Source organism: Limanda limanda, chromosome 17 (assembly GCF_963576545.1).
Source record: "Limanda limanda chromosome 17, fLimLim1.1, whole genome shotgun sequence".
NCBI classification, from domain to species: Eukaryota; Metazoa; Chordata; class Actinopteri; order Pleuronectiformes; family Pleuronectidae; genus Limanda; species Limanda limanda.
The window spans coordinates 24,480,467-24,505,122 of NC_083652.1; the positions used below are offsets into that span (position 1 = coordinate 24,480,467).

The 24,656-nt window shown below is 47.0% G+C and overlaps 2 protein-coding genes across 2 annotated transcripts; one reads left to right on the plus strand and one right to left on the minus strand.

Moving 5' to 3' along the window:
* Positions 1 to 10,120, minus strand: si:dkey-89b17.4 (zinc finger protein 646). The gene is made up of 4 exons (XM_061090045.1): positions 7,494 to 10,120; positions 5,844 to 6,953; positions 3,829 to 4,691; positions 1 to 463 (listed from the first exon to the last, which is right to left on the minus strand). Exons 1-4 carry the CDS (start codon positions 10,040 to 10,042, stop codon positions 33 to 35), a joined length of 4,953 nt encoding a protein of 1,650 aa, XP_060946028.1. The 5' UTR covers positions 10,043 to 10,120; the 3' UTR covers positions 1 to 32.
* Positions 10,121 to 16,711: 6,591 nt separating this feature from the next.
* thoc6 (THO complex 6) lies at positions 16,712 to 24,178 on the plus strand. The gene is made up of 13 exons (XM_061089947.1): positions 16,712 to 16,795; positions 18,206 to 18,297; positions 18,374 to 18,438; positions 18,541 to 18,644; positions 19,104 to 19,141; positions 20,238 to 20,286; positions 20,496 to 20,567; positions 20,681 to 20,783; positions 20,892 to 20,941; positions 22,783 to 22,845; positions 23,189 to 23,299; positions 23,764 to 23,892; positions 24,046 to 24,178. Exons 1-13 carry the CDS (start codon positions 16,781 to 16,783, stop codon positions 24,124 to 24,126), a joined length of 972 nt encoding a protein of 323 aa, XP_060945930.1. The 5' UTR covers positions 16,712 to 16,780; the 3' UTR covers positions 24,127 to 24,178.
* Positions 24,179 to 24,656: the final 478 nt, after the last annotated feature.

The window sequence follows — 24,656 nt, forward strand, 5'->3', positions numbered from 1 at the left end:
CCCGGGTCACCAGGTCACCGGGTCGGGACACATCATGTCTGGAAGGATCTGGAGGGGACGGTGAGGAAGGCGGACGACGTCCCTCTGGACAGCGGCAGTCCTCTCCAGTGAACCTTCATGTGGTGCCTCAGGTTGGACCGGGACGAGAAGCGCTTGTCACAGTGCTGGCAGGAGAACGGCTTCTCCTTGGTGTGGAGGCGGCGGTGGCACACGAGCGCTGTGGACACCCGGAAGGACTTGCCACAGTCAGGACACTGGTAGCGTTTGGGCTCTGTGTGAATCCGACGGTGGTTCTTGAGGGACATCAGGTTGGGGAACTCCTTCTGGCAGGAGTTGCACAAGTAGGTTCCAGTCTTGTGACTGTTCTTGTGGTTGAGGAGGGAGCTGGCGTGGCGGTAGGACCGCCCACACTGACCACAGGGGAAGCTCCGGGAACCAATGGGAGACGTCACCGGACTCAAATCTGAGAGAGAAGAAAGTTTAAGATCGCCAAGAGTTCACAGTCACTGATCCTCTTTATATACAGTCACTGATCCTATTTATATAGTCACTGATCATCTTTATATACAGTCACTGATCATCTTTATATACAGTCACTGATCCTATTTATATAGTCACTGATCCTATTTATATACAGTCACTGATCCTATTTATATAGTCACTGATCCTATTTATATACAGTCACTGATCATCTTTATATACAGTCACTGATCATCTTTATATACAGTCACTGATCATCTTTATATACAGTCACTGATCCTCTTTATATACAGTCACTGATCCTATTTATATAGTCACTGATCCTATTTATATACAGTCACTGATCCTATTTATATACAGTCACTGATCCTATTTATATACAGTCACTGATCATCTTTATATACAGTCACTGATCCTATTTATATAAAGTCACTGATGATCTTTATATACAGTCTATAGGTTTAATAACTTCTAAACTAAACAGCAGCAGTTCATCACTGTGTGGACAGAATTTAAAGGTCGGAGGTTAAAGGTCATCTGTGTTAGTGACCAGCTGTACCTAATAAAGTGACCACTGAAGAGCATTGAAAACACTCTGGGGTTTTTTCAGCTATTTATTTTCAGTACTCAGCAGTAAGGGTTATAGTATATGGACAAGTTCTTCTGTTAAGAAATGAATTATCAAAACATAGTTTATAAAAGTGTATAATAAGCGTTACATATATGCATGGAAACCAAAAGTTAGAACTTAAAGTAAAAAAAGGGTTATAGTTCCAAACCAAACGTTTTCTTTTTCTTCTCTAAAAACTATTTAAATGCAGGCTGGGAAAACTGTATATTTAAAAATAAAATCAAACATGGTGAAGGAAGCAAACTTAAAAATAAAAATAGAGAATGTACAGTTATTTCTGTGTCTAGATCACATGACTCCTACAGCACTTGACGGTCACTGCACGGCTTTGACTTTTCATCTTTTTTCAAACTAGCACCAGTGCTGGTGAAACGCTGACAGACTGGATTCAAACACAGAGTCAAAAACGAGTTTAAATAAAAGGGAGAAAATAACATCAATAAATACAAGAGGTTACCATGAAACATAAAAAAGGTTCAAATGATGAGGACTGAGAATCACCAAGTCGTCCCTTTTCAACGCCAGTTTGATTTCTGTGAAACGGGGGTGGGGGGGCAAGAAGAGATAAATATGGAAGAAAGGGATGATGGGAAGCTTTGACCGAGGGTGTCACAACATCACTGGGTAAAAAAACACTTTCCATTCTGACGTTCTAGTTCCTTAAATCTTCAGTCTCAGTGTCCATCAACGGTTCTGTCATCTCCACAGAACAGAGGGATGGGGGTGGGGGGGGGTGGGGGGGTGATACATCAACAAAGCTCTAAACTCACATCCTAAAGACTAGTGCCGTCCATTACACGTGTTAATGATAATAATATGAGGATAATATAAATAAATGCATTACTACAATGATCTGTCGTCTTTTTTCCTTCGTATTACAGAGGTCATGAAGGTCAGATTACAACAACACAACACATTTACAGCTTCCTGTCGTCATCACTTCCTCGTCCAGCTGCCGCTTCACGTCGTATCGTAACAAGTCGGAGAAACAGACCAGAGACCTGAAGCTCCCCCCAGCCGACTCAGAGCTGAGCCGCCGCCATGTTTCCATGTTGTCGTTGTAAATGATTCAAGGGTTAACCAGCTGCTGTGATGTCATCAAACGGGGCCATCGTGTCCCACCTGTCATTGGTTCAGCCCTGATGACATCACAGCAGCTCGATCAGTCTTCCAGATTTGTCCCCGTCAATCATTTACACTGACAACACAGAAGATACGACCCAGGATCTCGGGGGTTTCCCTTTATTAACAAACATCATCATCCTCACAGCGTGGCGACTAACCTCAGTGTACGCACAGTAAGAACCGGATTGAGCTAGTTTACCTTTACACCATCCGTGAGAGAAGCTCGGAAAACAACGATCTTTCTGATCGGTGACGTGGCCCCGCCCACAGCTACCTATAATCTCGAGTCGTTCTGCAGCTTAGCGGGAAAACCTCGTCTACATGAAAATGTTCCCTCACGTTACAGCAACGCAGCGTTTGGCTTCCTGTGGAATGGAGGCGGGGTTATTTTCTACTCAACTACAGTCAACAGCTCGAAGCAGAAAATCACGTCAAACACAATCGCTGCAGTGACATCATGTAAAAGTTGCTCTGTCAAAGCCGAATGACTTCCTGCTGTGAAACCCAGACGTGAGAATGAGGCGTCGGGAGCTGGTGAACGTGGAAGCTGCGAAAGCATGAAGCTCATCAAACACACACATACAGTTACAGCAGACCCACACAGACCAGAGCTTCTTCTCTTCAACCAGAAAAACTCACACAAGTCGTCGCTGTCAAACCAATCAGGGACAAAAGAGAACGAAGCCAAACTTTACAAGAACCTCCTCTGCATCCACACATCGGTCACTAGGATAAAATCAGTCCGGACTGGGTTCGGACCACATCGGTCAGAATATGGATTAAAAACATTGTGACGAAGGCAACAAGAGAAAATTCCATCGAGAAAAAAACTCCCCACAAACTTTATCAGAAACAACACTGACACCGGTTGACTCGAGACACTGAGACGGACACGATGTCCCATTAGAAACGAAGGCATCAGACCCTCACAGCAGCTCAGTCTGTCAAACAGTCACAGGACTCAGAGTTCACAAGCTGGTCTGGATCAGTCTGGATCAGTCCGGATCAGTCTGGACTCAGCTCAGGGTCTGTGGCCAAAATCCTCGTTGATGTTCCAGAGCGAGGAAGCAGCTCAGTGTTAGAGGGCAACATGCAGGAGGGAGGCGTAGTGAAGTCCATGCAGCTGATAAAAACTACATCATGTCTGTCTGCAGTCCATGAGCCTGCCCCCCCCCTGCCCCCCCGTCAGTCAGTCCTTCTGAGAGTCGCATGGCCTTCTGGGAACATCCGTGAATTAGCCTCGGCTCGAGAAGTTTAGAGATACTACAGACGTGTGAGCAACTGAGTGTATGTGCACGTCTTCCATTTCAGCCGAGTGTCAGAGTGAGTGTGTGTGTGGCGTCCACTTTGTGTGTGTGTGTTCACGTCATGTAGGAGCAGGACTGACACACAATGTCTTTCACTCACACACCACAGCCACACATGGAGATGAGGAAGAGGAGCATGAGCAGGAGGAAGAGCAGTGTTGGCACCTCCAGAAACCTTTGCATGTGACTGCCCCCCCTCCTCCCCCAATTTGACCCCCACCACCAACCGTCCCGCCCCCTCCCCCACTCAACCCACAGCTTATATGAATGGGCCACCGGGCATACCCAGGAAGTTGGGCGCACCCATGGCCATGGGAGGGGGCGCCGTTGAGCCGCTCCAGTGCACCTTCATGTGGTGCCTCAGGTTGGACTTGGAGGAGAAGCACTTGTCACAGTGCTGGCAGGAGAACGGCTTCTCCTTGGTGTGAATGCGGCGGTGGCAGATGAGTTGTGTGGACACCCGGAAGGACTTGCCACAGTCCGGGCACTGGTAGCGTTTGGGCTCTGTGTGAATCCGACGGTGGTTCTTGAGGGACATCAGGTTGGGGAACTCCTTCTGGCAGGAGTTGCAGAAGTAGGTTCCAGTCTTGTGACTGTTCTTGTGGTTCAGGAGGGAGCTGGCGTGGCGGTAGGACCGCCCACACTGGTCACAGACATGGGACTTAATGACCTCACTGCTGCCCCCACGACTGCGGGCTTTGGCCACGCTGCCTGGGTTGAGTCCTTGCTCTTGCATCAAGGTGAGGTCCAGGCCTGACCCCCAGCCCAACTCCTGGGAGCCCCCTGGTCGGGGCTGCTGGGCTCTGGGCTGGCGGGGCTGTGGTGTCTGGCCGTGGGTGATCTCCATGTGGAGTCTGAAGCTGGACTGTGTAGGAAAGGCTCGTTGGCAGGACCGGCATGTCAGTTCCCGTTGCTTCTGGTGGACTCGGCGGTGGTTGTAGAGCTGGGAGGAAACACGAAAAGCCTTGCCACAATCATGGCAACGGTGGCGCCGGGTCTCAGAGTGGATCCGGCGGTGGTTTTTCAGGGCAAGCAGGTTGGAATAGGTCTTGAGGCACACAGCGCAGTGGTAGATGCCGACGGTGTGGGTGTTCTTGTGGTTGAGGAGGGAGCTGGCATGGCGGTAGGAGCGGCCACATTGATCACATCTGTGCAGATACAAAGACATAAAACAAGAGGGGGGGGGGAGGAGGGGGAGGAGGGCCAGAAGGAAAGAAAAAGAGATTAGCAACGGAAGGCGGTTGTTTGTTTTCATTATTCTAGCCAGATTAATCTCAGGTTACTGGTTACCACTTTATTTTTCAGAATCACTGAAACATTTTAACTAGTCATCATCTAAGATGTTGTACATACAGGTATATGATCTGAAATCCGGCTTTCAGCTTTTAAAGAAGACTATAACAAAGTGGTGTACCAATTAAAGTTATGATTGCTAGAAAGGTCGTAGGGAGAGGGCTGCCGGTGGGTGAGGAAGGAAGGAACATGGGAGAAACTACGGACGTGGTGGGATTCACGGAGGGAACTGGGAGGTATCTGCTGCTCCCTGCACTGCACAAATGAATACAAGCTTCAAACAGCTTCTTTCACAACTGAGAACAATTTCCTGACACTTCACCACCTTCTTTTGGGTGATTACTAGTTCTGAATATAAGATGCAAACCAATCAAACATACCCGAAGAACCTCAATCATGACTGACTGTTGTTGCGTGCAGCAATTGTGCAGCAGTAAAGAATCCATGAACCTCTAGACATGTGCAGTGCAGCTAGCTCCAAATACTTCCTAATCCTCCCTGTGACTTCAATTTGCCAAGACAATCGCAATGTCCCATCACAATACTGTAGCGTATAGGCTAACAAATGGCCAGTATATTTATTCTAACTAAAGAAAACAAACACACAAATCAAAAACTACAGTCAACATCAGAGCAAGAGTGAGGAACACACAACATCAATGCTTAAGATTTTGCTAATGTGCTACACAAACAATTCTACAAATCTGTGACAAAATGTGCTAAGAAAACAGCATGAAAACATTAAACATGTAATGTTTGATTGTAGGAACCCTAAAAAACTTGAGTGTGTGATATATGCTAACTGAAAGCAAACGGGGTTGACTTATCTGGTCTCTCCACTAATTCAATTTGTCCAAACTTCAGAAAAATCCGAATTCCGGCACGTGTATGGTCCCAAGGAAGCCGGATTGGAGATCATATACCTGTAATAGACATGTAGAGATCTAAATTTATCTTCACTACTTTTTTAAAATTCGAAGAATCACCAACAACTGACGAGAACTCACGTGTACCGACATTCTTCGCCCTCTCCCGTGGGTGCAGTGGCCTTCCTCCTGACTTCCATGCCTACCTGATTCTCCCCGCAGCGATGCCTGGCCAGACCGGACCTCCCCTGGAAACTCTTCCCACAGCTGGGGCAGCCGAAGGGGGTAGCACCCTCCTCATGGACTTTCTGATGGTTGCGGAGGAACCTGGCCAGCCGGAAGGCTTTTCCACATGTGTGGCAGATGTGCTTCTTCCGTTGTGTGTGGATGCGCATATGGTTCCGCAGCGCCATGTAGTTAGTGTAGGGCTTGTCGCAGAAGTTGCACCGGAAGTTTCCTGTCTTGTGGGTGTGCTTGTGGTTCAGCAGGGAGCTTGCATGTTTGTAGGCGCAACTGCACAGGTCACAGGCGTAGGGTCTCTCATCAGAGTCCAGGTCAACAGAACTTCTCTCCATGCTGATGTTGGTGGAACTGTTGGTGGAGGAGGACGAAGGCAGGTGCTGGGCTGGGCAGTCATGGGCTGCAAGCTCATCAGCCGTAGCAAAGCCTTCACAACAGCCATCGCACTCAAAATCCATCTGGGCCCCAGGGCCCTGCGGGCCTTTGCACAGGCCAGCTGTAGAGTGGGTAGCTAGCTGTCTCTGAGTGCGGAAGCCCTTCCCACACTCTTGGCAGTTATGCTTCTTCTGGGCAAAGTGGAGACGTAGATGGTTTTTCATTGCCAGCCTGTTGGGGTACGTAGAGTTGCAAACATTGCAGTGGTACTCTCCAATTTTGTGAAGGTTCTTGTGATTGGCTAGGCTGCCTGCATGTCGGTACGTCTTTCCACATTCTTCACAGGCAAAAGGCCGCCGTCCACTTTCAGAAGGGTCAAACTTCTGAGGTCTGGAAGTTCCAGCTGAAGAGTAGGGTTTCTTGAACCCTTGATGGCTGTACTTGACACCCATTCCCTGGCCCTTCGATGACTCTCCTCTCATAGACTGCATTTGAGATGGGCCTGCCTGCTGGAAGCGGGAGCCGTTGGGGCCAGTCCGGACGAGACCTTTGGCCCGATGCTCCTCGTGGAGACGCAGATGGTTAATCAGCTGCTTTTGGATCTTGAAAGCCTTGCCACATTCTTCACACTTGTGCCTGCAGCAGGGTTAGGGTAGACAGGAAGAAAAAACAATAGAAATAAGAAAACAATTATATTCAACCAATATCCTGTTAGAAGTGATATTTAATGTGACTCTTTGTGGAGGCTATTATTTTATTAACTTTAGCCGACAAGTCAAAGTCCTTATGGAGTTGGCAGAATGTAATCTAATCTGAATCTTTACCGTGGCAGACAGCCTTCAGAAAAAATACAAATCTAAAATAAATCAAGATTGAATTAAATTTAACTCAACACAATGATTGACATGGTTAACACAGCAGTTGTTCAGTGTCCAAAGAATAAAGTGTCCAATATTTATCAACAGTTGTGGGACATGTCTTTTGTTTTGGAATTCAGTACAAACCACAGCTACAACTTAACTCATCAACTTGTCATAAAGTGTAACTAAAACCTTTCTTGCCCTAATTTCAAACTCAGATAGCATTCCAAACATTTCTTCATATATTGGTAAAAATTTGCATTGTCTTTAAAATGTACAAGATTTGACAGAAAATTGCCAAAAATCAGGGACCTACCTTTTCAGGTCAAAGTGGGTCCTTTGGTGATTCTTGAGAGCCAGCAGGTTGTAGTAGCGTTTTTGACAAACCAAGCAGCGAAAAACACCAGTTTTATGTGACTTCTTGTGGTTGAGCAGTGAGCAGGGGTGTCTGTATCCTCGTCCACACTGGTCACACTTGTGGGGCTTGTCACTTTGGTCAACCATAGGCCTGCGTCCATCACCACCAACATCACGGCTCCCCCCAGCAACCCCACCACCAACGCCATCTCCTCCAGACATCCCTTTGGCTCCATTCAGGCCCTGCTTGCTCAGTGAACTGGCCCGATTCTTACCAGGACACAGGTGGGTGATTAGGTGGTGGCGGTCAGCGAAAAACATGCCACAGTCAACACAAATGTGGTTGCGCCCATCCAACTTGTCATTGCCATTAGCTGAGGTGCTTCCAATACTCTGTTGCTGGCCATCTGGCCTTTGGGGGCCATGGACCAGCTGGTGATTCAGGAGGTCTTGCTTCCTTGAGAAGCTCTGGCCACAAGTAGAGCAGATCATTCTCCAATCCTGTTCCAGGTTGGAAGGTCCTGGTGCTGTTGGGTTGTTGGCATGGCTACGCAAGTGGCTCCTAAGAGCTCGGAGACTGGCATAGTGGTTACCGCACACAGAGCACTGATACACTTCTCCATCATCCTCGTCACCTTTGTCACTGTTCCCCATTCTCTTTCCTCCGCTTTGGGAGTACTGTCGTTGGCTGCCACCTTCTTTCAAGTTACTGGAACTTCCAGCAGGCAATGAGGTTCCACTAGAGCCGTGATAGTTCATGTTCCCCATAAAACCATTGGACATGTTGCCTTGTTGCTGTGGTTGCTGGCCATGGCGGGGACACATGTGTGACTTGATGCCTGATACATCTCCATACATCTCACCACAGTCAGCACACACATGTCTGTCAGCCTGACGGTGTGCTGAGTTGCTCTGGGAAAGTGAGCTGCCATCAAAACGATCATGAAACTCAAGAGAGTCCAACCCACTGCTGTGACCACCATCTGGTACAAAGTGGGCAGCATCACCGAGATTCCCCGGCAGTGAGATTGGAGTGGTGGCACCACTGCCTTCCTGGACATAGCTCTGCTGGGAGTCCAGAGTTAGTGGCTCTGGAGATAGCCAGTCATTGCTGTCGTTATTGATAGGCTGGTTTGAGGAACGTCCCTTGTGGCTTCGTAGGTGACTGTGTAATGCTGCCAGGTGAGGGTACTGCTTACAGCAGATGGTGCACTGGTAGTGGCCTGTCTGATGGCAACGTTTGTGGTTCACGAGACTTCCTGCATGCCGGTAACTTTTTCCACACTCTCCACACTTAAAGCGGCGCTCTCCATCATCTGGAGAATGGGCCTGGGGCACCCGGCCTCCAGATGGAGAAGATACTGAGCCCTGTGATCCAGAACTTAGTGTGTCAGAGTTGAGGATGGATCCGTCCTGCCCATGGGAACCAGGGTGGGGATCATGGGTTAAATAGTGGACTTTCAAGGTCTCCAGATCTGGGTGTCCTGCCCCACAGTATGCACACGTGTAGATGGGATTGTTGACTGGGGGGCCCATGATAGGGTCATAGGGACCTCTTTTCTCAGTGGGCAGGGGTGGCAGAGGCAAGGGGTCCCCCAGGGCCGGTGTGTATGCTGGGGATCGAACTGCACTCAGATTGTGAGGCATGATGCCTGGGAAGCTGCGCGGCAGGCCGAGGGAGGGCGAGGCTGTGTTGTGCAGCAGGATGTGCTCCTGAAAATCAGCTTTATTGGGCAGGGCTATCTGGCAGAGGTGGCAGAAACACGAGGCTGTGTCTCCACTCTGGGACGACTGAGTGCCGCTACTGCCGCTACCGCTGCTGCTCACCATCGATGCCCCGGGAGTCTTGAACTTCGAGTGAGTCCTCTCGTGGCTGTTTAGGGCAGCCAGGTTGCTGAATTGTTTGAAACACACAGAGCACTTAAAAGTTCCTTGTTGGTGACACTTCTTATGGTTCACCAGACTACCGTGATGCCGGTAGGTTCTGTCACACTGATCGCACTTGAACGGTCTGTCCCAAGCGTCGTCAGATTCAGGGGAGCCTTTTTTACCGTGTTCCTCTGTTTCGTGGCTTTGTAGGACACTATGTCCCATGCCACTATTATTCAAATGGGAGCGGCCAAACCCGTCGGAAAGGTCCTGGGCGAGACCGTAGTCCCTCTCGTCGTGGCCTGCGTCTTCAGGTACTTCTTCGCTCTCTTCTTCTGTGTGCGCACTACTGGGAGACAATGTATGGATACGAAGGTGGTTCTTCAGAGCTACAGCGTTGGGTAGGGTACGGGTACAAACAGGGCACTGGAAGGAACCCACTTCGTGAGACTTTTTGTGATTAGCTAAGCTAGCTGCGTGCTTGTAAATTCGGCCACACTGTTCACACTCAAAACGTCCGGTCTCTTCTTGCTGATAATGTGCTTTCATATGTTCTAGAAGACTTGGAGTACTCGGGCAAACCATATCACATTCTTTACAGGGGAATCCCTTGGCACGACTCATATCATGCATTGCCATAGTACTCTAAAGCAAATCAGTTGGAGGGATTCACGGTTCACAACAGAGCAATGAACAGTGATGTAAGGGGGGGGGGGGGGACAGTTGGGCTTAGCTCTTCAGTGGAGGTCAAAGATGGCAGCCACCAGCGCTGGTCCAGCCAATCAGGACCCACCCTTGGAGGTGGTGACCCTGTTAGGGTCGGTCTCACTGTGAAGACAAGAAGAAAACAGAAACTTTAAGAGTCTTCATTTTAGCTTTTACATTTAAAAAAAACCAACAACAATCAAGTTCATCTGAGAATTTTAACAGAGAACAATACCTCAAATAAAATAAATTCTCAAACATGTAAGATAGTAAAATATTATTCAACATGCTGATGTTTTTACCTCATAAAGCATGATGTCAAAATGACCTGATTTTCAGTAATCTTGGTGTAAAAGGGGGAATTTACCTGAGCTCTACTGAGTGACATTCTGATTTTGTAATATCATGTAATGATGGAAGAAAAGAAATTATTCTCTTCAACAGCAGATCATTGCATGAGTTTTCACCGTAGTGTGATTGTATCTTAATTGAAGGATTTCAACACGAGTCACGTTGCCTTTGCTGCACCAGTCCCACCTGACAGCCCTCTGCAGGACACACCTTTGTTTACAGTGTAAAGAGGGTGACGCTCTGCCCCCCCCCCCCCCCCCCCGCCGCCAACAGTCAGAAGGTCTCCGACCAGACGAAGGTCATTTACTCTGTAGCATATGTCCTCAATTTACACTTTAACAATAAACACTATGACGTATCACAAGTTATTAGGACTTACAGAATGTTTACTTTGTGATTTTTTAAATTGCTCTGGAGTTTATGAAACACATTAAACCTGCGACACAACACGAGATGTCAGGACATCAGGCTAAAGTGACCAATGATATATCATGGTCACTACTGTTGCAATATTACTTATAATATTTTTGTTTTTATTACAATAACACTTACATCATTCCACTTTCTCCCCAGTACCTGCTTTTGCACAGTGTCTGTTTTGCAGGTTGTTTTTGTTTTTGTTTCTGTACTCTCATTATGTGTAGTTTTTAGTTGTGTACATATTGTGATCTTTTTTATTGTGCTTCCGCACTGTTATTTAAATTCTGTTTCTCTTATTTTGCTGTAACAAGTGAATTTCCCCGTTGTGTGGATAAATAAAGAAATCTAATCTAATCTAATCTAACATCATCGATTAATAACATACAAATAATACACGTGGTTATCAGTTTGTGTGTGAAGAGGGACAGAGACGAACACACACACAGAAGTTCTTTCCCCAGATTACGACGTAAAACAATGTTTTTACTTCATTGTTGCAGAAGAAGCAACGCCGTTAATCCAGGAACATAAATATGAATTCAGCAGGTGTTGATAAAGATCAGTTCTAAGTGTGACGATTAGAAAACAGCAGAGGAACCAAGTCACTTTGTGACCTGCGGAGTAATGGCCTCAGTGCAGTGGTGCTGCTAAGGGGGGCCAGGCCGGGCCCCCTTGATATAGTAAAGGCTGAAGTCTGAGTTTGTCCTTTTAAGCTTCAGGTGCAGCACAAACCTTATTTTGTATATTACAGCACACTTGAAATAACAAGTCTATAATACTTTTTAAGTACTTTCTGAATAACAAAGGGAGTTCATATTTGTCTGACTGATTCTATAAACAGATATTAATCCATGAAAAAGGAGCAATGTGTCACAAAATTGTGGATGTGATAAATTAAAATCCATCGTTGTGCATTTGAGTCGTTGACCAGCGAGACTAGTGAAGGTTCAAACCTCTGTTATCCAGATCATCTATTATTCAGTCATTTGTGTAATTTGGTCGAAACACAAATGCACCTGCTGAAGAATAAATAAAGTCAAAGGTAAATCTGCAGCTGGGAGATAATTAAGATGCATTAGTGCACGTTACTACAAACAGAGTCAACTTACAAGTCACTAATCAGATCAACAGTGCTCAAAGAACCAGAGTGATTTAAGTGAGTCAACGGCTGAGACAGCTGTAACAAGATCGTCTGTAATCTGGACCAGATTACACCAGGCCACCATGTTAATCTGCTGTGACACACACACACACACACACACACACACACACACACACACACACACACACACACACACACACACACACACACACACACACACACACACACACACACACACACACACACACACACACACACACACACACACACACACACACACACGGTCCTTCTCAAGAAACTTTCCATGTTTCCTTCTAAAAATTCTCTGGGAAAATACTGCATAGGACTCATGATGTCTGCAGTGGGACTCATGATGTCTGCAGTGGGACTCATGATATCTGCAGTGGGACTCATGATGTCTGCAGTGGGACTCATGATATCTGCAGTGGGACTCATGATGTCTGCAGTAGGACTCATGATGTCTGCAGTGGGATTCATGATGTCTGCAGTGGGATTCATGATGTCTGCAGTGGGACTCATGATATCTGCAGTGGGACTCATGATGTCTGCAGTGGGACTCATGATGTCTGCAGTGGGACTCATGATGTCTGCAGTGGGACTCATGATATCTGCAGTGGGACTCATGATGTCTGCAGTGGGACTCATGATGTCTGCAGTGGGACTCATGATGTCTGCAGTGGGACTCATGACGTCTGCAGTGGGACTCATGATGTCTGCAGTGGGACTCATGTCTGCAGTGGGACTCATGATGTCTGCAGTGGGACTCATGATGTCTGCAGTGGGACTCATTGTGTCTGCAGTGGGACTCATGATGTCTGCAGTGGGACTCATGATGTCTGCAGTGGGACTCATGATGTCTGCAGTGGGACTCATGATGTCTGCAGTGGGACTCATGATGTCTGCAGTGGGACTCATGATGTCTGCAGTGGGACTCAATGATGTCTGCAGTGGGACTCATGATGTCTGCAGTGGGACTCATGATGTCTGCAGTGGGACTCATGACGTCTGCAGTGGGACTCATGACGTCTGCAGTGGGATTCATGATGTCTGCAGTGGGACTCATGCTCTTTCTGCCTCTGTGAGCTGCAGCTTCACCTGAACGAGCTGGTGATCGTTCATGTGTGACAGAAAAACTCCGGAGAAAGTCTCAGATCTGAGGACAATCCTCCGGAGTCCATGTCAAAAACATTGTAAAGAATCAGTGAAGAGACTTGGGATAAATAATATTTCTGATTTAAATATTTATATAATATACGAACTGGAGAAAGCAAGATAATTGTAAAATGTTAAATATATATGTATAAATGTTATTATCACACCTAATGCGGTTATTTTCTATATTGAATTTTATTTAGACATTGAGCTGGAAAAGCTTGAAACACATTAGAACCATTTTCCTGTGAATGATATCAAAGGAGATATGATCAAAGCAACAGAGTTCAGCTCATATTTAATTATGATCAGAGACAGGTGAAACTTCACTTTGTTTCTCGTGTGAACAAATGACAACGAAAACATCTGATATATCTGATCTGATCTGATATTGACATAAATCCAACAGGTGATATTCTACTGGAGGCTTGTTGTGTCCGACACACCAGACATCACAAATCGTCCAGATGTTTGACGTGAAACACTTTTCATTTTAATCCTAACAGAGATTAAAATTCACAAATTGCTTTTCGTCATGTTATAACAGTTTTCAATTTAAAGTCTTCACATTCAGTTACTGTGACAAATGTGTAATCTGCAGGTGGAAGAGTGTAGATTAAAGTATTTTGCAGTGGAAACTATTATTCCACAGAATAAACTATGTAGAAAAGATGTTTATTACACACACCTTTTGAAATTAAAATTATTTAATACCTCCAGCTGATGTGAATATATTTAATTATAAACTGAACATTGTTGTTTCTGGACTGACAGACATCTAACTTTTTTTCCACATTTTTTAAAAATCGTATTATTACACATCAGTAGCTGATTCCCTGATAATAATTAATTGTTAAATACAGTTTGTGTCATTCTGTAATTTCCATAATTTCAGGGTAAACTGGACTTAAACATCAGCATGTTAAAAACATGACAAATATCTCACTAACACAAAGTGGCACTTTAACATATTCACATCAGAGCTGCGATGGTTGATCACTTTGTGTTTGAGCGACGTTGAATAGAAACATTTAAACTGGTTCGTTATAAACAATCTGACTCGAGCCTGAACGATGTGATCGATCCTCTTCGGATCAGCAGCCAATCATCGTCCTGTCTGCTCATGTAAACAGCTTCACACAAACAGCAGGAAACGCGTTGATTCTCCACAAACATGTGAAGCTGGATCCGGCTGCTCGCTCCATCAGGCCGGGCCGAGCCGAGCCGGGCCGAGCCGGGGCCGCAGGACTCCCTGACCTTGGCCCGGCTCCGCTCGCTTCAGCCCCGGGACAAAGCGGAGCATCGCCGCCGACATTTCCTCCTCCCGACCCCCGGTTCCCCGCGGGAGAAACACCGAGCCCCGGCGCCGGGACCGGGACCCGGGTGCGGTGCGACCCCCGAGCAGCCGCGTGGAGCGTCGTGTCCGACATGGAGCTGCACGCAGAGGGAATCGAACCCGCGGCCATCAGCCGCTTCCACTGAGACCCCATCTCCGTCGGAAAATGGCTCTCGATCCGCGAGCCATTTTCCCCCATGCTAACGAGCTAGCGTCGCTTTCTCACTCGCACAGCCCGACGCCCCTAGGCTGCCCCCGGGCCCCGGGGGGCGTCCGGCCGGGGACACACGACGCGGCCGCACGGTGGGACCACACCGGGGAACCACCCGGAGCGACCCGCTCCGTCCCGGCCGAGCGATGCGTGAATAACACGGTGAAAACACACACGGCCGAGCTAGCGCTAGCATTAGCACATGGCTAGTTAGCACCCCCCCCCCCCTGCCCCCCGCCCCCCGCCATGAGAAGGTTTCAGAACCAAATAAAAACACAATCACGCAGCTGCGTGGATTTAAACACGCACGTGTCGATCCACACCGCACGCACGCACCGCACGCACGCACCGCCCGCAGCTGCGGCCGCCGCGAGGCTCCTGGAGGTTTGCAGCTAGCATTAGCATTAGCATCCCGAGGCTAATCCGGAGCTACACAAAGATGTGGACACACACACACCGCGGCCCCGCGCTCGAAGCTCGGTGTTCCCGGAGCTGCGCTCCTCACTCACCGGGGGGACGTCCGCGGGCCGCCGGGGCTCGATGCTCGGCGCGGGGCTGCAGGATGAGCTCGCTTCACGGGTCAGACATGGTTCTTCTCTCGCTCTCCTCCCGCTGCAGACTCCGGCTCCTCGTTCCCTCCGCCGCCGCTCCGCCGCCGCCAACACACTCACTTCCTGCCGCTGCTAGCGGAGCGCAGGCGGCAGCGCGTCACTGTGCGCAGAGGCAGCAGAGCGGCGGAGCGGCAGAGCGGCAGAGCGGCGGAGCGGCAGAGCGGCAGAGCGGGGTGCCGCGCGGTGCAGAGAATAACCCAGACAGACTGATGAAGAAGATTATGATAATGAAAATTATGATGAAGAAAAATAAGATGATGATGTTGATAATGATGAAGAAGATGATGAAGATGATGATGATAATGATGAAGAAGAGGATGATGATGGTGATAATGATGAAGAAGATGATAAAGATGATAAAGATGATAAAGATGATAAAGATGAAAATGATGATGATGGTGATAATGATGAAGAAGAGGATGATGATGGTGATAATGATGAAGAAGATGATAAAGATGAAAATGATGATGATAATGATGAAGAAGAGGATGATGATGGTGATAATCATGAAGAAGATTATGATAATGAAAATTATGATGAAGAAAAATAAGATGATGATGTTGATAATGATGAAGACGATGATGGTGATAATAATGAAGAAGATGATGACGATGAAGATGATGGTGATAATGATGAAGAAGAGGATGATGATGGTGATAATGATGAAGAAGATTATGATAATGAAAATTATGATGAAGAAAAATAAGATGATGATGTTGATAATGATGATGGTGATAATGATGAAGAAGAGGATGATGATAATGATGAAGAAGATGATAAAGATGAAGATGATGATGATGGTGATAATGATGAAGAAGAGGATGATGATGGTGATAATAATGAAGAAGATGATGACGATGAAGATGATGGTGATAATGATGAAGAAGAGGATGATGATGGTGATAATGATGAAGATTATGATAATGAAAATTATGATGAAGAAAAATAAGATGATGATGTTGATAATGATGAAGATGATGATGATGGTGATAATAATGAAGAGGGTGATGAAGATGAGGATGATGTTGATAATGATGAAGATGGTAAAGAAGATGATGATGAAGAATTGTCTTTTTGATTATCATTTTGATTCTGTATAATAAATATTATTTTATACGAATAATCATTATTGTCATGATTAACAATAATGAATATTATTATCAATATGCTGCTAACATATATTACATGAATGTTTATTCACATTATTTAACACAATCATTTTATATTATGTTTATAACAATGAACAAATATTGTTAAATTAAATATCACACCAACTAATTATTGATAGTTTCATTCATGTTCTTTTACATTCTATATTTTCCCATAACTGCTCGTACAGCGCTGCACTACATATCCCAGGGTACTTTGCGTTAGTACAGACGTCATCACTCCGCGTCTGAATTGGAGCGTTTGCGTCGCCTCGCCTTGTTGTGATCTTTGTGCGGATTGAACGGGACCGAGCAGCAGAATGGGACCAGTGGAGGTGAGCTTCTTCCTCTGAGAAACCAGTCCGCTAAGAAACCAGTCCGCTAAGAAACCAGTACACTGAGAAACCAGTCCGCTAAGAAACCAGTCCGCTGAGAAACCAGTACACTGAGAAACCAGTCCGCTAAGAAACCAGTACACTGAGAAACCAGTCCGCTGAGAAACCAGTACGCTAAGAAACCAGTACGCTAAGAAACCAGTACACTGAGAAACCAGACCGCTAAGAAACCAGTACACTGAGAAACCAGTCCGCTAAGAAACCAGTACACTGAGAAACCAGTCCGCTAAGAAACCAGTACACTGAGAAACCAGTACACTAAGAAACCAGTACACTGAGAAACCAGACCGCTAAGAAACCAGTACACTGAGAAACCAGTACACTGAGAAACCAGACCGCTAAGAAACCAGTCCGCTAAGAAACCAGTCCGCTAAGAAACCAGTCCACTGAGAATCCAGTACACTGAGAATCCAGTACACTGAGAATCCAGTACACTGAGAATCCAGTACGCTGAATTGTGCTGGTTGGGCTCTTCTTCTTTTTCTTCTCCTCCTCCTTCTTCTTCTTCTTCTTCTTCTTCTTCTTCTTCTTCTTCTTCTTCTTCTTCTTCTTCTTCGGTAGTTTTCATAGTTTTCTGACTTCACACAGAATCTGAACAATCTTTTTTATGATCGTGGTTCTGAGCAAATCAGACTGATTTTAGACCGAAGTAGATGAAAATCGAACAGTGACTGATCCTCAGTTTATCGATTAGTTGCTCTGTTTGTAAACAGATCAACATCTTAGTTTTTAACCGAAACATTTTAACTTTGGGACAAAAAATAAAAAGCCATGATGAATCATTTATTGATTATCTGAGAAAGCTGCAGATTAATTTCGTCTGATTGACTGATCGACTCCGGTGATCATTGCCAAGCTGCTGTTATTGGTGCGGCCAGCAGGCGGCGCTGCAGCGTCATGACGCGGTGCATGTGCTGGTTTTCACAAAGCTTCAGTCTGTAAGATTCACTTCAAACGATCTATTGTTAGAATCTGAATGTAAAATAATCCCAGTGATGTTTTCACTCCACTGTACAGAATGGGCCATTACATATAGATGCTTCATATTTAAATATTTCTTATATCAACATACTTTATATTTAAATACTTTATATTTACATGCTGTATAAATATACATACTTTATAGAGCGGGTCCTCTCTACAGAGGCAGCCATGTTTTCTACAGTAGCCCAGATTGGACAAACTAAACCTTTTGAGTTTCTATGACGACTGAAGCTACCACAGGTTCTCTTTCATGTTTGGAAGGGGGGGGGGTTGAGGCGTGTTCAGCTGCGATATGACACTTCACCACTAGGTGTCACTACATGCTACACCCTGAACCTCTCATGTGAGCTGCTGTTTCTGTTCCAGCTCCTGCACATGTCCGTCTTCTCTCAGAGCTTCTCTCCCTGCGGACGCTTCCTGGCGGCGGGAAACAGCTACGGGGAGATCGCCCTCTTCAGGTGAGACTGGGAGTTACACTGGAGCTGCAGCTGCGACGTTGTGTTGATCTGTTAAATAGTAGTTGTGTTGTTTCAGTCTGTCTGCAGCTCTGAGTCCAGACGCCACAGCACTGAGTCAGAAACCGGTTCTGACCTTCACGGGTGAGTCGTCCACTTCCTCGTGTTGTGACGTAAATTTATTAATAATAAACGGATTAATTTGGTTGTTTCGAGTTTGACTTTGTTCTCTTGTTGTCTCTTCAGCTCACGAAGGTCCGATCTTCTCTCTTCTCTCCACCGACTGTTTCCTGTTGAGCGCCGGAAACGGAGAAGTCAGCGCCTGGAGCTGGACTGAACTCATCAAGAAGGTGACTACATATTAATAAATAGATAAAGATATATATTTATAGATATGACGGACACTGACCAGTCACTTTCTATGAAACATGACTCGACCATGTTCACGGTGTGCTCCCTCTGAACGTGGTGCGAGTTGGACCTGTCGAGATCACGCGTGTAGTCGATGCAACAACGCGTTGTGTTTGATTTAAAACTTGCAAACGCTCTAATAACGTCTGGCGCTTAAGAGGACCCCCCCCCGATGTAAATTTTTTTTATATTGGATCTATATTCACCCTAAATGAAACATCAATTTGTATAATTTAGATGAAACACACACTCCTGAAAACATTACTAGGATTATTAAATAATTTCCGTCGGTAGAACCTTTGACCTGCTCCACAGGACGAGTAGAGGACCAGGGTCATGTGACCTCTGACCTGATGAGGACGTCCTGCTCCTGTAACTCTGAATGTTTGTTTCCTCAGAACGTCAAACCTCTGTGGACGAAAAGACCAAACTACAAGTGAGACACATTACAGCAGGACACCCGTCTGTCCCTCTGTCTGTTCCTCTAACTGTCTGTCCTTCCAACTGTCTGTCTGTCCCTCTGTCTGTCCCTCTGTCTGTTCCTCTAACTGTCTGTCCCTCTAACTGTCTGTCCCTCTAACTGTCTGTTCCTATAACTGTCTGTCTTTCCAACTGTCTCTCTCTCTCTCTCTGTCCAACTGTCTGTCTGTCCCTCTGTCTGTCCCTCTAACGGTCTGTCTCTCTCTCTGTCCATCTGTCCCTCTAACGGTCTGTCTCTCTCTCTGTCCATCCTTCCCTCTACCTGTCTGTCTCTCTCTCTGTCAATCCTTCCCTCTACCTGTCTGTCTCTCTCTCTGTCTGTCCATCTGTCCCTCTAACTGTCTGTCTCTCTCTCTGTCCCTCTAACGGTCTCTCTCTCTGTCTGTCCATCTGTCCCTCTACCTGTCTGTCTCTCTCTCTGTCAATCTGTCCCTCTAACTGTCTGTCTCTCTGTCTGTCCATCTGTCCCTCTAACGGTCTCTCTCTCTGTCTGTCCATCTGTCCCTCTACCTGTCTGTCTCTCTCTCTGTCCATCTGTCCCTCTAACGGTCTCTCTCTCTGTATGTCCATCTGTCCTAACGGTCTGTCTCTCTCTCTGTCCATCTGTCCGTCTAACTGTCTGTCTCTCTCTCTGTCCATCCTTCCCTCTAACTATCTGTCTCTCTCTGTCTGTCCATCTGTCCCTCTACCTGTCTGTCTCTCTCTCTGTCCATCTGTCCCTCTACCTGTCTGTCTCTCTCTCTGTCCCTCTACCTGTCTGTCTCTCTCTCTGTCCCTCTAACGGTCTCTCTCTCTCTGTCCATCTGTCCCTCTACCTGTCTGTCTCTCTCTCTGTCCCTCTAACGGTCTCTCTCTGTCTGTCCATCTGTCCCTCTACCTGTCTGTCTCTCTCTGTCTGTCCATCTGTCCCTCTACCTGTCTGTCTCTCTCTGTCCCTCTAACGGTCTCTCTCTCTGTCCATCTGTCCCTCTACCTGTCTGTCTCTCTTTCTGTCCCTCTAACGGTCTCTCTCTGTCTGTCCATCTGTCCCTCTACCTGTCTGTCTCTCTCAGGTCCAGCCTTGAGATTCCAGAGATCAACTCGATGATGGTTCAGTCCAGAGTGAGTTCAGACATGTTTGCTAAGTTTGAAAATCTGAGCTCAGTTTGTTGTTGAATCATTGTTATTATTATTATTATTATTATTATTATTATTATTATTATTATTATTATTATTATTATTATTATTATTATTATTATTATTATTAGTGTATTGGTATTAGTGGTGTCAATATTATATTTGGTCATTGTTGATGTGATGATGTGTTTCAGGACAACAGTCTGGTCATCGGTGGAGGAGACAACAACGTCCACATCCTGGACCTGGAACACGGAGTCTTCAAGGTGTGTCTCTTTTATCACATGAAGACAGTCACATGTCCATAACGTCCTGTAGGACGTGTTGTCTGTCCTCTGCCGTGTCCAACGTTTCACCTGGAGACCCTGTCTGTCCTCAGTCTGTCCTGCAGGGCCACACGGACTACGTCCACTGTGTGAGTGTGAGGGAGCGGGAGGCGGAGATCCTGTCGGGGAGTGAGGACGGAGCCGTGAGGATCTGGGGTGAGTGCTGGGGGACAGAGGACGAGTGTCCTGGGGACGGAGGACGAGTGTCCTGGTGTCCGCAGAAAGCAACAGACTGTTTAAAGAACTGCTGTTTTTGTCCTTCAGACAGCAGGACCGGACAGTCTGTCCACTGCATCGAGGTCTACAAGTACGAGGTGAGAGCGCCGCTGTCTCCTGTCCTCGTCCTGTCTGTCCCGTGATGACCATGTTGTCCTTGTCCTCTCTGTATGATGTTGACCATGTTGTCCTCGTCCTCTCTGTAAGATGTTGACCATGTTGTCCTCGTCCTCTCTGTAAGATGTTGACCATGTTGTCCTCGTCCTCTCTGTAAGATGTTGACCATGTTGTCCTCGTCCTGTCTGTCCCCTGTTGACCATGTTGTCCTCGTCCTGTCTGTCCCCTGTTGACCATGTTGTCCTCGTCCTCTCTGTCCCCTGTTGACCATGTTGTCCTCGTCCTCTCTGTCCCCTGTTGACCATGTTGTCCTCGTCCTCTCTGTCCCCTGTTGACCATGTTGTCCTCGTCCTGTCTGTCCCCTGTTGACCATGTTGTCCTCGTCCTGTCTGTCCCCTGTTGACCATGTTGTCCTCTTCCTGTCTGTCCCCTGTTGACCATGTTGTCCTCGTCCTGTCTGTCCCCTGTTGACCATGTTGTCCTCGTCCTCTCTGTCCCCTGTTGACCATGTTGTCCTCGTCCTCTCTGTAAGATGTTGACCATGTTGTCCTCGTCCTCTCTGTAAGATGTTGACCATGTTGTCCTCGTCCTCTCTGTCCCTGTTGACCATGTTGTCCTCGTCCTGTCTGTCCCCTGTTGACCATGTTGTCCTCGTCCTGTCTGTCCCCTGTTGACCATGTTGTCCTCGTCCTCTCTGTAAGATGTTGACCATGTTGTCCCCGTCCTCTCTGTAAGATGTTGACCACGTTGTCCTCGTCCTCTCTGTAAGATGTTGACCATGTTGTCCTCGTCCTCTCTGTCCCTGTTGACCATGTTGTCCTCGTCCTGTCTGTCCCCTGTTGACCATGTTGTCCTCGTCCTGTCTGTCCCCTGTTGACCATGTTGTCCTCGTCCTCTCTGTAAGATGTTGACCATGTTGTCCTCGTCCTCTCTGTAAGATGTTGACCATGTTGTCCTCGTCCTCTCTGTCCCTGTTGACCATGTTGTCCTCGTCCTCTCTGTCCCCTGTTGACCATGTTGTCCTCGTCCTGTCTGTCCCCTGTTGACCATGTTGTCCTCGTCCTGTCTGTCCCCTGTTGACCATGTTGTCCTCGTCCTGTCTGTCCCCTGTTGACCATGTTGTCCTCGTCCTCTCTGTCCCCTGTTGATCATGTTGTCCTCTTCCTGTCTGTCCCCTGTTGACCATGTTGTCCTCTTCCTGTCTGTCCCCTGTTGACCATGTTGTCCTCGTCCTCTCTGTAAGATGTTGACCATGTTGTCCTCGTCCTCTCTGTCCCGTGTTGACCATGTTGTCCTCGTCCTCTCTGTATGATGTTGACCATGTTGTCCCTGTCCTCTCTGTAAGATGTTGACCATGTTGTCCTCGTCCTCTCTGTCCCGTGTTGACCATGTTGTCCTCGTCCTCTCTGTAAGATGTTGACCATGTTGTCCTCGTCCTCTCTGTCCCTGTTGACCATGTTGTCCTCGTCCTCTCTGTCCCTGTTGACCATGTTGTCCTCGTCCTCTCTGTAAGATGTTGACCATGTTGTCCTCGTCCTGTCTGTCCCCTGCTGGCCATGTTGTCCTCGTCCTCTCTGTAAGATGTTGACCATGTTGTCCTCGTCCTGTCTGTCCCCTGTTGACCATGTTGTCCTCGTCCTGTCTGTCCCCTGTTGACCATGTTGTCCTCGTCCTCTCTGTCCCTGTTGACCATGTTGTCCTCGTCCTGTCTGTCCCCTGTTGACCATGTTGTCCTCGTCCTCTCTGTCCCTGTTGACCATGTTGTCCTCGTCCTCTCTGTCCCTGTTGACCATGTTGTCCTCGTCCTGTCTGTCCCCTGCAGACCTGTGCCCGGCCTCAGTTCGGGAAGTGGATCAGCTGCTTGACGACCGACTCTGATTGGATGGTGAGAAAACACACGATGTGTTCAAGTCCTCCTGGAAAAATCAAACATTGCAGGTGTAAAGACCTATTTTCACCACAAGAGGCAGATTTCCAGCGTCTCTGAAAGTATCGTGTTAGTACCTCAGGACGTCACGAGACGTCGTCCATGTCTGAGGTCACGTGATGTCCTCATACATGGACATACCTTTTTTTTAAAAACAAAAACAAGGATTACGAATTTCTGTGTCGAACTTTCGTTTAACGCCATTTTGAGCTTAAACAAAAGTTGCTGATGATTTACAGACAATGATTACGTGATTACGTGTAAACAGATTTTGTGACGTGTTGTCTCGTCCGTCCTGCAGCTGTGTGGCGGAGGTCCGTCTCTGTCCCTGTGGCACCTCCGCTCTCTGTCTCCCACCTCCGTCTTCCCTCTGACGGGCTGCCAGCGACAAGCCGCCTTCCACCAGGACATGGTGAGACCACTCGTTAAGGAACGTCAGGACAAGACTTTGTCACAGCGCCATCTACTGGCCACAGGACAAATTGACCCAGCTCAAAACTAATCAGGAAAAAAGAGCTTTATGATGGCGCCTGCTGCGTTTCGCCATGAGACAGGAAGTGACTGTTACGTGACGGCACAGTCGATGTGTTGGCTTCACCACAAATTGTTCAGAATTGTTCTATAGTATAGTGCCCCCTACAGGCCTGCTACGGACATGAAGAACCTGGAGAAGTCCATCGGTCAAATTGTGTGTGAACCATTGTGTGTTCTGTGTGAAACTGAGATGAAGCTGAAGTGACGCTGCTGTGAATCATGTCGTCATGGAAACTGGCGTCTCAGACGGATGACATCACTTCTCAGCCTCAGTAGAATCCTGAAGGACGTGTTCACCCTGAAGTTTGATTTAACGCGTGTCGTGTTGTCGTGTTGTCGTAGATCCTGGCGGTGGGGGACGGTGCGTGCGTGTCTCACTGTCGGCTGGGGGGGGAAGTCAAAGCTCAGATCCCGAGTTCTCTCCAGAGCGTCAACACGCTGCAGCTCAACGCCAACAGCTCCGAGCACCAAGTGAGTCGCTGGTCGTGTGCTCCTCCGTCTGAAATCTATTCATATTCTGGTCAGCACCTGATTAACAATCGTTGTGTGTGTGTCTGTGTGTCTGTGTGCTTGTGTGTGTTTGTGTTTGTGTGTCTGTGTGCTTGTGTGTGTTTGTGTGTCTAGGTGCTGACAGTCGCAGGAAGCAGTGACCACATCGACGTGTTCACCAACCTGTCGTACAAAGCCTTCTCACTCAGCTTCTGAACCCACACACACTCTTTCACTGTGAAGATAATAAAATATTTTTGTCGTTTTATTCAAAGTGTTTTTTCTCACTGAACCAGACTTAGAACAAAGAGAAGCTTTCACCTCCTGTGGTTTAACAGCAGCTGTTAACCACCCGACACAATTAGATAAAACTGGAAACTTAACACTGACAGATACAGATTACTTGTTAACTTCATGTTGAACATTAAATAATTTCTGTTACGGCTGAATGTTGCTGATTAAATCAACTCTGTTCTTGGCTGAATATTAGAGATAAACTCTGGTTGTTAATAACTTCAGAGTGTTTCTAACTGATCTCAGTTCAGCTGCAGCTGCTTGAGACAGGTTGTGACTCAGTCAGTTCTTCTCTCAGGAGATGGAAGGGTGGGGGGACCCACTCAACGGGGGGGGGGGGGGGTCACAGAGAACAGATGCTCAGGCAGAGGAGGAGAAAACTTTCTCTTGTTCTCTGGATCTGAAGTTTTCAGAGAAAGGAGCTGAGCCAATCAGAGACGAGCCAGAGAAAC